Source organism: Malaclemys terrapin, chromosome 23, assembly GCF_027887155.1.
Source record: "Malaclemys terrapin pileata isolate rMalTer1 chromosome 23, rMalTer1.hap1, whole genome shotgun sequence".
NCBI lineage: Eukaryota > Metazoa > Chordata > Testudines > Emydidae > Malaclemys > Malaclemys terrapin.
In genome coordinates, this window is record NC_071527.1 from 15,159,455 (window position 1) to 15,175,109 (window position 15,655).

Genomic DNA, 15,655 nt, shown 5'->3' on the forward strand with positions numbered 1-15,655 from the left:
GGCTGGAAGCGAGACCGTCACACTGGAAATCGGCAGGGAGGGTAAATGAACCCTGGGACAGCTTCCCCGGGGTCCGGATGGATTCTCAGCACTGGCCCTTTCCCAATGGAGCCGGGACATTCTGCTCTCAATGGAGCAGGAGTTAATCCAGGGAGGGCGGGGACCTGATTTCTCTTCTCCCCCCGGCTCCAACACAGGCAGAACAGGCCCTCGCCCTCCCTGGATTAATTCCAACACTCCCCTCTTGCTCCCCCTGCTCTGGCCCCCACAGCTAAACCCCACCCAGCAAGTGCACCGAATGGGGGGCGGGGAAGGGCTGCAGGCAGAAGGCTCCTGAGCTGTTGTGGGGCGCGGCCCGGGCCCCCCTTACCCAACCTCCTGGCCAGGCACATTGGTCGCTGCTACTTGGGGAGTCTCCCTGTGCCCTTTGGGGGGTGGCTGCTTGTGCCCTGATGAGATCCAGGGTCCCGCCAGGCAGTGGGGAATGGCTTTACTCCAGGGGGATCTGGAGTGACCCCCGGCTCTGCTGGGGAGGACTGAGGGGAAGAGCAGAACCAGACCAGACCAGAGGCCCCAGCGAGGGCTGCTCCTACCTCCAGCTCGTAGAAGGCCATGAGCACGGCGAAGCTGGTCAGGTGGTTGCACTGGCAGCGGGTGATGGTGGCATTCAACTTCTGCAGGGTGCAGCCGTCGGTGGCCCAGCACCTGCTGTCAGGCTCCCAGTAGGCGCAGAGGAGGCGCAGATCGGTCTTGTTCTCCTGGGGACAGAGAGACGCTTGGTGCATGGGGGGGCAAGAGTGGGGTGGGGGGCTGGCTGGGGCTGCACAGGGGCCAGGACTCCCCAGGCCCCAACAGGGCAGGCTGGGGGGGTACGAGGGGCTGGGCTGCCCTGGGGCCACAGAGCATCAGTTTGTCCCTGGGTGGGAGGTGGATTCGCCTGCTGCCCGGGGTGGGGGGGTGTTACTAGAGATAGCCTCAGGCTCTGCCCCCCAGCGCTCCAGGCTCTCCTCCCGCCATGCCCAGCCCAGGGGCTCACCGGCACCGGGTGGCTGAAGCGGATGCTGACGGAGAGGCTGCGTGCCTGGGGGTTCGGGTCACTGATGAAGGCCGACACCACTGGAGACAGCACACGGTAGCTGGGCCGCCCGGGCTCCTGTGCCTGCTTCCCCGTCTGGCCGATCTTGTTCCACTCGGGCCCCTCCACCCACCCAGCACCTTCCAGGATGGGGCTCATCCCCTGGTATGTCAGCAGCCCGGCCAGCGTGAAGCCTGCGAGAGACAGAGGAGACGGATGAAATGGGGGGCAGGAGGGGCCCTGGGGCAGACTGGTGCCAGGGGGCGCTGTGCTGCTGGGGATGCTACCCCATATGCCCTGGCATTGTCCCATTGCTATACACATCCCAGACTGGCACTAGGGGGCACTGGACTGCTGGGGGTGCCGGCCCCAATGCCCTGGCTGTGCTCTGTCCCCCTTCACACCCCAGCCTGGCACCAAAGGGTGCTGTGCTGCTGCTCCCAATGCCCTGGCCGTGCCCATCGCTATACCCACCCCAGCACAGGCGATGACCACATACCTTCATTTTTCTGCCCTGGGGCTCCGGTCCAGTTTAATTCCATCTGCGTCTTGCTCTGCTGCAGCGTCACCGTCTCCTGGTTCTGGTTCCCAGCCTGCCTGACCGCTAGCCCCAGCTCTGCAACCACAATGCCAGCCAGGGCTCACAACAGAGACATGGAGAGGAAGCCTGTAGCCAGGCAAGGTGCTTTCCTGGCTGCAGGGAGGGATTCTAGCTACACCAGTCCCATCCTTTCCCAGCAGGGGGCGCTTTGGGGAGCAGGGTAGGAACACTGGCTGTGGGGGGGCGCTCTGGGGAGTGGGGCGGGAGCACTGGCTGTGGGGGGGAGCTCCTGTCTCCCAGCAGGGGGCGCTGTGGGGAGTGGGGCGGGAGCACTGGCTGTAGGGGGGAGCGCCCATCTCCCAGCAGAGGGCGCTATGGGGAGTGGGGCGGGAGCGTAGGCTGCGGGTGATGAAAGCCCAACTGGGGCCACGTGGCCAAGTGCTGACCTGTGCCGTTGGTGGATGCGATGCTGATCGTGCTGTCAGGCAGGGTCAGGGCCAGCGTTCTCAGCAGCTTCTCCACTATGGCCATCAGCTCCGTTGCAATCTGGTGTCTCCACTCCACGCTCTCGCTCTGCTGCCCGACCAGATTTATCTGCTTCTCCAGAATGTCCAAGAAGCCCTGGCCAAGCAAACGTGGGGGGTGTTGGTGCACAGTGCCTGATCCCCTGCCGCGCCCCCCATTCCTAGATTGCTAGTCCTCCACTGCCTTCCCACAATCCCCCTGAAAGGAAAGACAAGTTCTCCTGCAATTGACATTGCTGCCTGGGAGGTCAGACTAGATGATCACAATGATCCCGTCTAGCCTAGGAACCTAGGAGAGCAGCTTCTTGGGCACAGAGCCCCCTGGAGAGTCAGGCGTGGGAATTTCTGGGCAGTGCTGCTGTTTATTTCTCTCCTGTTCCAGGCAGTGCATCCCTATAGATCGCCCTGAGGCTAGATCCGAGTAGGAGCAGCGATTCCTCCCCCTAACGGGAACAAACCCAGCAAGGCCCCGAATTTTGGCTTGGCACCTGCAGCTTCCCTTTGGCGTTCTGAGAGTTCATCTGCTTCAGCTCCTCCAGCGCCGCCTTGCAGAGACGTCCCATCTGTGCCAGGAAGCTGCCCAGGAGGTTCTGCAAAACAAGGCCCAGGCCTGGCTCAGGAAAAGAGATCACAGAATCGCAGCCCACCTCCCCCCCGTCCTGAGAGGCTCCCTCGGCTCAGAAGCCAGGCGCCAGAGGGAGCGCGGGCAATGCCCCGTCTGGCCCCTAGGGGGTGCCCGGCGTTTGCAAGGGATGGGGGGGGACGGCGGTTGCAAGCTGAAGCGAGTTGCAGCAGCCTGATGCTGCCGATCCTGGAGGGTGAGAATCACCCCGGGGCAAAGGCCTAGGCCGTGGCTGGACTGCAGGGGCTCCAGGGACTGGCCACTGGCTCTTTGCCCAGGGGCGAGTTTGGCCCCAGAATCCTCGTGGGGAGAGATCAGCGAAAAGCAACGTGGCACTAAAGGGGAATCGGGGTCTGTCCCACCCCCGGGGTCTGTGCCCCACTCACCTTGGCTTCGGTAGAGTTGTCACCATCCAGCAGCCAGGGGCAGGTGAGCTCTGGGGATGGAAAGGAAGGAGGAGTGAGAGATGGGTGGGGGAAATGTGGGGTCTGGCTGGGTAGGTGCATGCACCAGAGCCAGGCACACAGAGCAGGACTCCCTCCCTCCAGCAGGGGGAGCAGTGACACTCCCCACCCCCCCACACACACACTCAGCCCCACACATGTGCCCAGCCCCTTGTCCCCATCCTCTGCCCACAAGCTGGTCTCTGTGAAAGGATCCCTCCCCGCTCCCAGTCCTAGGGGAACTGAGCCGCAGTGGGGTGGGGCGGGGGCTGTGGAATCATCCCAGCCGTATCTCCCCTCAACCCTCTCCCCCACAGCTGTGCGTGGTTCTGGTGTGTGTTGGTGGGGGAGTGAATCCAGCAGGGAGCCCCGGGCTGGCCCCACAGTGGCCTCTAGGCACAGACTGCGCCCTCTGCCGCCATCTTCCCAGGGCAGAGACTCCAGCCATGCAGCAGGAATACAGGGACTGCTGGGGGAGGGGGAGAGATGCCCGGCCCCTGGCATCCCTGGAGTGACCCCTGCTCCGCTCCCAGAGCCAGACACGGGCACACTGGTGGCTGTGGCTCTGAGACAACCAGAAACACCCCAGTGGATGGACAGGCTGGGCTGGTGGGAGGTGAGGGCCTAGAGGCTGAGCTCCCCCGAGCCAGGGCTGAGACCCAGTGGGATTCCCGTCCATGGGGGGCAGGAGGGCTGGCACCGTCCCAGACCAGTTCCCAGCTCACTGCCCGCTCGAGCAAGACCTCTGTCTGTGTAACCCCAGGCCCTGCCCAGCCCCCCCAGGTGCCCCCTCCATGCCCCCCGCGGCAGGACCCACCTTCGCACAGGGTCCTGTTCCTGTTGGAGGGGACGTAGCCGGCCCGGCACTCACACCAGTAGCTTCCGTAGGTGTTGATACACGTGGCGTTGGGACCGCAGATATCTGGGGTCTTGCGGCACTCGTCGATGTCTGAGAGGGGAAAGCGGGGTGTGTGTGTGTGTGTGTCACTCACAGCACGGCTGGGGGCGCACGGGGGGCGAATGACCATGGAGGTACCCCCCACCGATTGCAGGGGGCATGGTCTGTCGGTCAGTCTGTCTACTCCATCTACACCCCTATTCTATTCTCCTTTCTTCCCTGCTACGTGCAGTGCCCCAATCCCTGCGGAGCAACCCCTCCCCCACCCACCAGATCAGAGAGGCCCAACCTTTTCCAGACCAGGACCCTGCGATCCCCTCCCTGCACCAGCCCTGACAGAGGAGGGTTAAGGCGGTGGGGGGGCGATCAGCTAGTGAAGCTGCAAAGGGGAAGTGACTTAGGCTGCATGCAGGGCGCTAGCTAGAAGGAAGCTCGCCTGGGAGGGGACAGGTGGGGCTTCTCTACAGCCCGAGGGCTGGGCCCAGTGGTGGGGGCCTGAGTCAAGGGGGGCTAGGAGCCCCGGAGGAAGAGTTTCGCTAGCAGGGATAGGAGAGGGGGTCTGACTTTGAAAGGCTCCCGCAGAACGGGGATCACAGTGTGACCTGGCCGGACGCCAGAGACACGGGGAAGCCAAGAATCCGGGAGCTATGATCATAGAATATCAGGGTTGGAAGGGACCTCAGGAGGTTCTAGTCCAACCCCCTGCTCAAAGCAGGACCAATTCCCAACTAAATCATCCCAGCCAGGGCTTTGTCAAGCATGACCTTAAACACCTCTAAGGAAGGAGATTCCACCACCTCCCTAGGTAACCCATTCCAGTGCTTCACCACCCTGCTAGTGAAATAGTGTTTCCTAATATCCAACCTAGACCTCCCCCACTGCAACTTGAGACCATTACTCCTTGTTCTGTCATCTGGTACCACTGAGAACAGTCTAGATCCATCCTCTTTGGAATCCCCCTTCAGGTAGTTGAAAGCAGCTATCAAATCCCCCCTCATTCTTCTCTTCTGCAGACTAAACAATCCCAGTTCCCTCAGCCTCTCCTCATAAGTCATGTGCTCCAGCCCCCTAATCATTTTTGTTGCAATCCACTGGACTCTTTCCAATTTTCCCACATCCTTCTTGTAGTGTGGGGCTCCACACTGGACTCAAAACTCCAGATGAGGCCTCACCAATGTCTAATAGAGGGGAATGATCACGTCCCTCGATCTGCTGGCAATGCATCTACTTATACAGCCCAAAATGCCGTTAGCCTTCTTGACAACCAGGGCACACTGTTGACTCATATCCAGCTTTTCGTCCACTGTAACCCCTAGGTCCTTTTCTGCAGAACTGCTGCCTAGTCACTCGGTCCATAGTCTGTAGCAGTGCATGGGATTCTTCCAACTTAAGTGCAGGACTCTTCACTTGTCCTTGTTGAACCTCATGAGATTTCTTTTGACCCAATCCTCTAATTTGTTTAGGTCCCTCTGTATCCTATCCCTACCCTCCAGTGTATCTACCACTCCTCCCAGTTTAGTTTCATCCACAAACTTGCTGAGAGTGCAGTCCATGATATCCTCCAGATCATTAATGAATGGAAGGGAAGAAAGGGGGCGCTGAACTGGAGCTGGTCGCCAGAAGGGGGCGCCATGCTCAGAGTTACAGACCCCAGCCCGATGGGTCCCCTCCCCGTTCGGGATACCCCCAGCACCACCCCTCCCATGGAGCACTAGGAGAAGGTGGGTGGGCTGTGCCCAGGAGAGTGCAGGGGAATTGGGGGCTGTCCCTTTAAACTAGTTTCTTTGCTCTCTGGTGGCGCTCATGGGGGTTGATGGCAGAAGCCCACAGACCCCCACATGCGGCCAGGCCCTGCACGGCTGGTAAACGGGTTGTTTGGAATCCATCTGGATCCAGGGGATCCCCCTACTCCTAACACTGCGCAGTGAGCAGTGGCCCGACAACGTCCATTCCCGGACCCTGCTGTGACCCCCAGGCCCAGGGCCCCGCGGGGCGAATCCACCGAGCCCAGAGACAGATGACACTCACTGCCGATCCGGCCTGTGGAAGCCGAAGCTGGAAGAAACGCACCCAGCCTGACCCCCAGCATAGCCCCAGCCGGAGTCGCCACCCAGCGGGTCACCAATCCGGCCCCAAACGGAGGGGACTTTACTGCCCTCGCTGCCTCCTGGGGCCTTTCACCGCTGTGGAGAGTCTGATCTGACAGACAGGCCCCGCCCTGCCCGGGCACAGAGAGCCCTGCTGTGATCTAGCCAAACGCTGGAGGGCCGTGCACCCGCCTGGCTGCCAACGTGCCAGCTGCCGGGCAAAGGGGGGATACACGGAGGATGTCGGTGCTCCATAGTGCAGCAGGGTCACTCACCCCGTGCAGGGAGCGGGGTTTTCTACCTAGGGACCAGGCTTGTACGTGCAGAGACACACTCATTCTGGCCATTAAGCTCTCCCCGATATTTATCCATAACACATTTGCTCCTCACAGAAATCCTTGTGGCTAAAATCCCCTTCACCTGGACATCAGCAAACAAGTCAATCAGCGGGGAGAGTCAAGAGCGCTCACAGATCCTTCCCTTGGGCCGTGTTCCAGCAGCTCTGTCTCAGACTCCCCTTCTCTCTCTTTCCCGTGACAGCGTTTTGCTATTTCCCGCTACACCCCTTCCCCTCGGTCGTTATTTGCATAAAGGCAGCACCCAGCGCGCTGCACACACACTGCCATAAAGAGCTTCTAGTCTAAATAGACAAGAGGTGGGAGAGAAAACTGAGGCAGGGAATTGCCCAAGGACACCCAGCAGCGACAGATTTGGGAATAGAACCCAAGTCTCTTGAGTCCCAATCTCATACCCGACCCACTAGACCTGCCACTTTCAGCTTGTTTCTTCCATAGAAGGCCAAGAATGCGTCTCCCCTGCCTCACCAGGCAGATTTTACCCTCTGCTCCCCCTCACAGAGGAGCTCTGTGTCTCCTGGCTCACAGCTGGGAGTGCATCAAGGCTGGAAAAAATCCCTTGTTTCTTTGACAGGAAACTCAACTTTTGCGCCATTGTTAAACCTCTTGGAAGGGAACGGGCATATGCCATGCCTGTGAGGGGGCTTGTATGTGCCAGCCTCTAGCAAAGCCCGCTGAGCCATGGAACAAAAATAAATAAGTAGAGATAGGCTATCTCCTAGAACTGGAAGGAACCTTGAAAGGTCATTGAGTCCAGCCCCCTGCCTTCACTAGCAGGACCAAGCACTGATTTTTGCCCCAGATCCCTAAGTGGCCCCATCAAGAATTGAACTCACAACCTGAGGTTTAGCAGGCTAATGCTCAAACCACTGAGCTCTCCCTTCCCCCCTTAAGGAGAAAGCACATTTTTCCTGCTGTAGTGGCTGGTTTCCATAAGTAGATAGCCTGCTACAATGACTAGCTAATGGAGTTACTCCCTTAGCTCCAGCAGCCGAGCTGCGTACCTTCAGCAGACAGGTCCTAGGTTTGATTCGTGCTAATGACACAAACTAGTTCCTTTATGATGCCAGCTCCTTCCCCTGCCTTAGCAGCTGCTGAGGGTTCGGTTAATGGGGTTCCAGAAACTAATGGGCTTGTTGAGCCCAAGCTGTATTAAAGGTTGATCCAACACAGAGTCCTCGGCTCCGTCTCAGCCCAGTTTGCTTTGCAAAGACCTGACCTGCCCCCACCTCAAAGCTCTGCTACGAAAGAGCATCTTGGGCTCTGATTGCAGTTGGAGGTTTGGGGGGATGTTGCAGCTTCTAATGACATCCCCAACGCCCTACACTGGTCCCTCAGGGGAATTAAGCAGCATGTCAAGGGACATGGCGACCTTCAGTCCCCGGGCTCAGTTTCCAATGTGTAAGACAGGCTGGGAGCCAGAACAGACACTGCCCGGGTGTGGCGCAGAGAAAGAGCGAGACCTCAGGGCAACCTGGTTAGTTTCCCCATTCAGGCAAGCGGGTTAGTTTCAGAGATCCTGGGTAAGCTCAGTGGCCGTGCATTAACGTCATCGCCAACGCCAAGCAATCAATAAAAGCCCCAAACCGTGAGCCAGGCTGCCGAAAAGTCATGAGGTTAGTTTAAAAATCACAAGATTTTTTTAAAAAAATTCATTTTGGCTTCGTTTTGTTTGACTCTGGTTTGGGAGCTGTCGATCGCCCCAGCATAACGTTTGGCAGTTTTTCCTCCAGGCCCTAATTTTGATTTTAGCCAAAAGCAGAATCACATGACTCCGGGAGGTGGGGCTTTAAGGAAAAGCCACGCGTTAGCAACACTGCAGAAAAGCCAGAAACATCATGCCTTTCCCACGACTGTTTCCAGCTCCCATTGTACCTGTGCAGATCTTAGACGAATCCTTTTGACTCTTCCCAAATCCCCAACTGCATTTACACATGTAACTCCCTGGCATGTTGAAGCAGTTCCCGTGGGGCTCACAGATGGTGTTTCGCTGGCACTCGTCAATGTCTGCAAGGAGAGAGAAAGCGCTAGGTCAGGCTGATCTAGGAGCTGTACCTTGGGCACTGGGGTGACACTGCTGGGGGATAATCCAGGTGTCCGACATGCACCGTGCTCTGGGGAGACGGGGCTGGTTAGAGCCAGGAGTTCAGTGACTGGGGTCAGCGACCGGGAGCGAGTTGGCTATTGTCCGGAATGAGCCGCTCCAGCTGGGAAGGGAAAAGCAGCCCTGCCAGGACACGCGCCGGCTGCTTGCTAAAGCTACTAAGCAGATCTGGCGATGCCCAATGCTGCCATACCAGTGCAGACGGCAATGCCTGAATGAGCCGTCCACCCCTGGAAGGGACAAATGGGGAGCTGCTTTGGAGGAAGGGGATAGAAAATAACAGGAGGGCTAGTCTAATGCCTGGATATCAGTCAGTGATAGAAGGGGCGCCAAGCGCTCGGTTCTCAGTGGTGCAGCCAGAGCTCTCCCCTCCCTCGGGCACACGGGTGTCCCACGGCTTCCAAACTCGCTCTGAGCTGCAGGGAGCTCTGAGATTGGGTGTCTCTAGGGGCTTAAGTCCATGGGGAAATTGACGGGAACAGCTCCTGTGGAATCGCTCCCCATCCGGACACTCTGGTCTGGAATAATCAGTGCGCTTCCAAAGAGAACAGCGATCGCCATCAATTCCCCCTGGGGACAAGCCCTAGGGATTCTCCGCACGGCTCCCGATACCAGCTATCCCCGGACAATCCCCGGGATGCTGGCTGAGATACCCATGGTGCTGATTTCTTCTTGCGCCTAGACCCGCCCCAGGACACTGGCTGGGGTTATCCCACGCGGCCGGGGGCTGGGCGCAGGAACGGCTGGGCGAGGTCTCTGCCAGGGGAAGCGTTTGAACCAATGGGCTCCTGAGTTCTCCCAGTTCGATGGGCCCGGTGCTCTGCCAAACGGGGTGTAAAGGGCGGTTTCCATGGGAACGGCCGGCTAGGACTTGATACAAGCTCTAACTACCAGCTGAACGTCGCAACCAAGGGCCTGGAACGCCCCGGCCCCTTCTCCGGTCAGGCCGCCCTGGCTGCCTAAGGGGACATAATAGCCCCCTTAGGAAACACCCTCCCATCCAGGGGGCTCCCTGTCAGTGTGGGGCTGGAAAAGGCTCTGCTCCCAGCCCTGAGGGAGGGGGCAGATTGGGGGTGTGGCCGGGGTGCCCTGCACTGGGGCTATTCCCTGCTCCCCAGGGCCCATAGGGGGCAGAGCGCACTGTACTGTATGTGGACCATACACGAGGCCCCTTCCCAGGCTCAGGGGCACTAGCAGCCTCTGGTGCAGCGCCAGACCTGGAATGAGCATTTGTGTGTGCGAGGGGGGGTCTCAGCAGGTGGGGTCAGGGGAGAGCTCACCCTGGCAGGTGTTCTCACTCGCGTGAGTGAAGTTGGCTTTCCCAGAGCTGGGCTCGTAGCCATCGATGCAGGTGCAGTAGTAACTCCCAGGCACGTTGGCGCAGTTTGCGTGGGCTCCGCAGTCTGCCGGGCTCGGGCCCTGACACTCGTCAATATCTGCAGCACAAGAGGGGATGTTCTGTACAGTCCTGGCAGGGAGACGTTCCTGTGTCACCCACCTGTGCTGAGCTGGGTGACGGGACCCAGGTGACCAGGCCCCTGGGAGCTTAACAGTCACAGGCCTGAGTCTCAGCTACACTCAGGCCACACTAGGCTGCTCTGGCAGCGGAACGGCCACTCGAGAATATGGTGTATTGAAAACTGTGTTAGCATCACAAGCTCTCACTTTACATCTGCAAGGGGCTTTCCTGGACCTGCTTGTTGGCTCGGGTGACAAGCATGTGATCTGGGTTTTCAGCAGTGTGTCTGCCAAAGAGCCCAGCCTAGAGGAAAGTGGGGTTAGTTGTGCCCGTCTGCCTTCAGGAGCAGCCTGCTTTGTCTCTCTCTGTTCGGGATCCTCATGTGCTGGGGTTCTGGATTCAAAGAAATAACCCTGTGTTGAGCTGCAGCCTGCCAGCGAGAGGATGTGATGCTTTGTTTCTAACTGTGTGTGTGCCGGGAACATAACAGAGGGAAGAGGACCTTCCGACCCCTGAACAGCCACTGTGGCCTCTATGGGCCAAGCCCCAATGGGGCCAAGATTTGGGGAGATTTAGGAGTCCACGTGTGAAGCTGAGTTGCCCAAGGGGTGGGAACACTGGGACTTGGCAGAAATCCCCCTCAGGTTTCAATCAGAGAGGAACACACAGGCATTGCCAGCCTGGGTCAGACCCAAGGCCCATGTACCCCGGTTTCCCATCTGCAATGGGTGCTACAGAGGAAGGTGTAAGAGTCCCATAGCAGGAGCCGGGGGATAATCTGTCCCCATGAAGGTCTCTTCTGGTCTCTAATAGTCAGAGGTTGGTTTAAGATCTGAAATGGGAGCTTTTCCCTCCCAGAATTATTGTCCATTAACTAGCACAGCTCCAGACATTGTTGTTCCCCATAGAAACAGCAAGTCCCTCTTTAAAACTCGACACATTCACAGCCTCCATGCCACGGTAGCAGTGAGTTCCAGAGGCTACTACTTCCCTGTGTGGAGGAGTTTTTCCTTGTATATGCTTTGAATTTGCCCCCTTTTCAATTCAATTCAATCCACAGACTGCCTGTGTGTCCCCGTGTCATGCCGCTGGAAGCAGGGTGTCTCAGGGAAGCCTGGGGCTGGGCTGGCAATGCCAGTCCCAGCACATACCCCTCACAGTGCTGCCCTCGGGGAGCGACATGGAGCTGGAGCAGAGAGAGCCTGGAGCAGGGGTCTGGTACAAGGCCCGAACCCAAGTCAGAAAAAGTGATGCTCTGAGCAAAAGTCTGGCCCTGTGGGACACTGAGCCAGAAAGGGTTAAGCAACTTGCCATCTAAATGACTCAAATTCTAATTTTAAAGCCATAGTAGAAAAGTAGACTGGAGCTGTCCAAGAACACTTTAGTCCAATTCCCAGAGCTGTTCCCGGGGCCACTTCCCAGGCTCAGTGGGGCACTAGCAGCTCAGATGCTGCATGCTGGGGCCAGCGAGGGTCCCCTCCCCTCTCCCCAGCACATCTCTGCAGCACAAGGAGTTTGCTCCGTGAGTCTGTTTCTAGCCCGAAGGGTTTATTCCCTGTCCAAGTGCCAGGCACAGGGGTGAGCCCGGCCCCAGGCTCTGCGGGAGCAGGCGAGGGTCATGTCCCATCAGAGCCTCGCTGACGGCCTCGGGCCACTGCCAAAGCCGCAGCAGCCCCGATGCAGCGCCAGGCCTGGAATGAGCATTTGTGTGTGCGAGGGGGGGTCTCAGCAGGTGGGAGCCAGGGGAGAGCTCACCCTGGCAGGTGTTCTCACTCGCGTTTGTGAAGTTGGCTTTCCCAGAGCTGGGCTCGTAGCCATCAGTGCAGGTGCAGTAGTAACTCCCAGGCACGTTGGCGCAGTTTGCGTTGCGTCCGCAGTCTGGCCGGCTTGGGCCCTGACACTCATTAATATCTGTAATGGAAGAGGGGACGCTCTGTTCAGTCCTGGTAGGGAGACGTTCCCCGTATCACCCCCCAGCCCCCGCACTGAGCTGGGTGATGTGACCCAGGCAACCGGGGCCCTGAGCGGTTAGTGATTAAGGGCCTGATTCTCAGTTACCCATTTCTGCTGCTGGAAAGTCGGAAACAGCCCCCCCGAGCCTCCTGTCCCAGGTACGGGGGGTTCAGCCCCTCAAACACCAGATCCCCCATGTGAGGGGAGGGGGGGGGGAAGACGTCCCCTTGGGGCTCCAGGCTCCCTGTGTGTTGGGGGGGGTGACAGGCTGCCTCTCCTCTGCCCCCTCCCTTCTTGGATCCCTGCGGGCTGGTGGTGGTGAGTATAGCCAGGGCTGCCCCATTCTGCTCGTGTGGGGCCCCTGTGCCCCTGGACACCCAGGGGCTGATTAGTACCCAGGCTGGGATTCAGACGGGTCAGTGTGATGGGCCCCCCCACCCTGTGCCCAATCCACAGAGCCCAACACTCCTGGCTCTTGCTGCAGCCGCTCCTGCTGCTCACTCTGGAGGCCCCGGTTCGATCCCCAGGAGGGCGGCGCTCACCCGTGCTGCTGCCCCCCCTCCTTCCCCAGCTGGGCTGAGCCCCCCAACAGGCCCTGCAGTCAGTGGAGTTGGCTGCTCCATCCCTTAATGCCCTGCTCTGTCCCAGCCCCCCCAGGACAGCGTGGGAGCCCCGTTACCGTCACAGATCTCCATTGGGTCGGTGAAGAAGACGGGGTGATTCCCACTTGTCTGGTATCCATCCAGGCAGGTGCAGTGGGTGTTGTTCACACACTTGGCGTTTGCTGGGCATAGCACATGGTTGTTGCAGTCCTCAGTGGTACCTGCAGGGGCGGGAACAACTGGGCAGGGTCAGCCGGTGCAGAGCGGCTCCCCCCCCCCCCCCACACACACAGTTGGATCAACTCCTTTCAGATGCCCCATTTGGTGATTTTCAGCCCTCTGCGCCTGGCAAACAGCTCCGACGCCATCCACCACCTGGCAACAAGCTGCCCTCGTCTGCACAGGGGCCTTTGCTCCCTGGGGAGCCCCCGGCACAGACAGGAAGAGCCTATGGAACCAGGCGTCGGTGCAAGTGAAACGTTTTCGATCTCACCCAATTTTTCTCCTTTTTCTTGCTGTCCTCGTTACTCTCATTAGCGTCAATTTCAAACTAAAACCTCGCTTCGAACCAGAAATTGTTCTTTTTGAAAATTATTTCATCTCCCCCCACCCTCCCCAGGCAATTTTTTCCTGAGTAAAACCAAACATTCCTCTGAACCGAATCGGCATTTTCTGGCAAAAAACGGTTCCTTGGGAAATTCCTGCCCGGCTCTGCTCTGGATTGACTGAGAGCGGAGTCGGGCCCGAGGCTAGTTTGGATCCTGAGCTGCCTCCCATGACCCAGATTGTGACCTGCCTACGGGGGCTCCTGGATCCTTTAGCTGCCCGGTGTCTGGGGCTCCGCTGGGACCCGTCCCTCTGGCCAGCATGAGGGGAAGGATCCCAGCGCAGCTTAGCCGGCTGCAGGGCTTGGGATGGGAGCAGACGGAGCAGGGTGGGAGCAGCACTGGGGGACCCCAGTGGGAATTTTCCTGAATCCCATCTTGGGATTCACAGCAGAGCTGGGCTTGGGGTGCAGAGTCCGGATCCCAGATACCCCCCAGCTGAGCACGTGGGTCCCAGGTTTCAGTTCAGCCTGATTTTAGAGTGGGGGGGCCCTTACAAATGCCACTTCTGACGTCTGAGCCATCAGGGGCTTTGATTCGGGCTGGTCAATAACACGGCCCTTGGCTACAAAGGGGATCTGCCCCTCACTCCAGCCCCCAGTGTAGAGTCCTGGGCCCCAGTGTCTATTCTCTGCTGGCCACGGGGCTGGGAAGAGAAGGGGAGGGCTACGCAGGGCGCCTTCTCCTCTCCCCTGCATGCACCCACCGTGCTCTGTAAACACACCCCAAGATGTCCATGCAAAGGAGCTGCTCCTGGGTCACCGGACCCCCGACTCTGCTCTCCTCCTACAAGTGAAAGGGACCGGAGGGGGCGGAGGCCGGAGACCCCGGGCAGCCGAGAGTACTGGGGAAGGTTAGCCAGGAGGAGTCAGCCTTACCTTGTATGCCATGATTCTGGGCCACGGTGCCCCCCAGGCACAGGGCGATGCAGAGCCCTGGAAGGCAGAGACAGGGTAAGGCACCATGGGCAGATGGTAACCGCCACTCAGCTGCACACACCCCCAGCCTCCCCCACCCTGACAATCCTGTGCCAATGGGCCAGTCAGGGCCCTGAAGATGGTGGAATTAAAAATGCAGAAACCTGGTGTTCTGGGAAATCAGCCCCAGCTGGGATCCCTGTTCATATTTTTAGCTGATTCTAGTTGAGATCTGGACTTTTGAGCAGGGCAACTGGGTCTTTTATTGTGTGTATTAGGAACAAAGACCAGGAACCCACCATTGTCAGGGCTGGATTTATACTTAGGGCGCCCCTAGGTACAGGGGCTCAGTGGTTGTCCCCTCCCGGTTTGTAGCTCCAGGGGCTCCAGCCGTCTGGAGGCGACCGGGAGCTGCAGGGTACCCCTGCTGCCCGGAAGCTCTTAACCGCCACTGGTGGGTTCCAGCAGCTTGGCATTTCTCCAAGTGGGAGATCGCCTGGTGCATGGAGCAGGCATGGCCACCTGGAAAGATGTGCTGAGACTACTGCATGCATCAGCAAGGAAACAGGAAGGGGTGTCAGGGTTCCCTCCCCACTCTGAACTCGAGGGTACAGATGTGGGGACCTGCATGAAAGCTCCCTAAGCTTATTTCTACCAGTTTAGGTTAAAACCTGGTATGCTGCCACCACCAAGTGATTTAACAAGAAACAGAGAAAGGACCACTTGGAGTTCCTCTCCCCCCAAAATACCCCCAAGCCCTTACACCCCCTTTCCTGGGGAGGCTTGAGAATAATATCCTAACCAATTTGTTACAAAGTGATCAAAGACCCAACCCCCTGGGTCTTTGGACAATGGAAAAAATCAGTCAGGTTCTTAAAAGAAGGATCTTATTAAAAGATAAAATTAATCTCTGTAAAATCAGGATGGAAAATAACTTTACAGGGTAATCAGATTCAAAGAGCACAGAGGAACCCCCTCTAGGTTTAGTTTCAAAGTTACAGCAAAACAGGGATACCTCCCTCTAGCAAAGGTAAAATTCACAAGTTAAGAAAACAGAGATAAACTAATACGCCTTGCCTGACTGTTACTTATAAGTTTGAAATATGAGAGACTTGTTCCGAAAGTTTTGGAGAACATGAATTGATGTCCGGTTCCTCTTAGTCCCAAGAGCGAACACAAACAAAACAAAGAGCACAAACAAAAGCCTTCCACCCACCCCAAGATTTGAAAGTATCTTCTCCCCTTATTGATCCTTTGGGTCAGGTGTCAGCCAGGTTACCTGAGCTTCTTAACCCTTTACAGGTAAAAGGATTTTGGTGCCTCTGGCCAAGAGGGATTTTATAGTATTGTATCCAGGAGGGCTGTTACCCTTCCCCTTATAGTTATGACAAGGGGACTTTCAAAATTCCAAAGCAATTTACGGGATGGGGATGACGGTTGGTCACCTGAGGGCAGGGCAGTAGAGTTCA

General features: G+C 58.0%; 1 protein-coding gene across 1 annotated transcript in view; it reads right to left on the minus strand.

Annotated features, from left to right (window-relative positions):
- LOC128828471 (uncharacterized) overlaps positions 1 to 15,655 on the minus strand; it is a gene marked incomplete at its 5' end in the record, with an annotated part of 134,817 nt that overhangs the window by 8,784 nt on the left and 110,378 nt on the right. The window contains 12 exons of the mRNA XM_054013169.1: positions 594 to 758; positions 1,037 to 1,269; positions 1,575 to 1,691; positions 2,063 to 2,237; positions 2,629 to 2,730; positions 3,149 to 3,198; positions 4,023 to 4,154; positions 8,422 to 8,553; positions 9,931 to 10,086; positions 11,865 to 12,020; positions 12,742 to 12,885; positions 14,148 to 14,204. Of these exons, the coding sequence (XP_053869144.1) occupies positions 594 to 758; positions 1,037 to 1,269; positions 1,575 to 1,691; positions 2,063 to 2,237; positions 2,629 to 2,730; positions 3,149 to 3,198; positions 4,023 to 4,154; positions 8,422 to 8,553; positions 9,931 to 10,086; positions 11,865 to 12,020; positions 12,742 to 12,885; positions 14,148 to 14,204 (1,619 nt within the window). The remainder of the gene's footprint in view (positions 1 to 593; positions 759 to 1,036; positions 1,270 to 1,574; positions 1,692 to 2,062; positions 2,238 to 2,628; positions 2,731 to 3,148; positions 3,199 to 4,022; positions 4,155 to 8,421; positions 8,554 to 9,930; positions 10,087 to 11,864; positions 12,021 to 12,741; positions 12,886 to 14,147; positions 14,205 to 15,655) is intronic.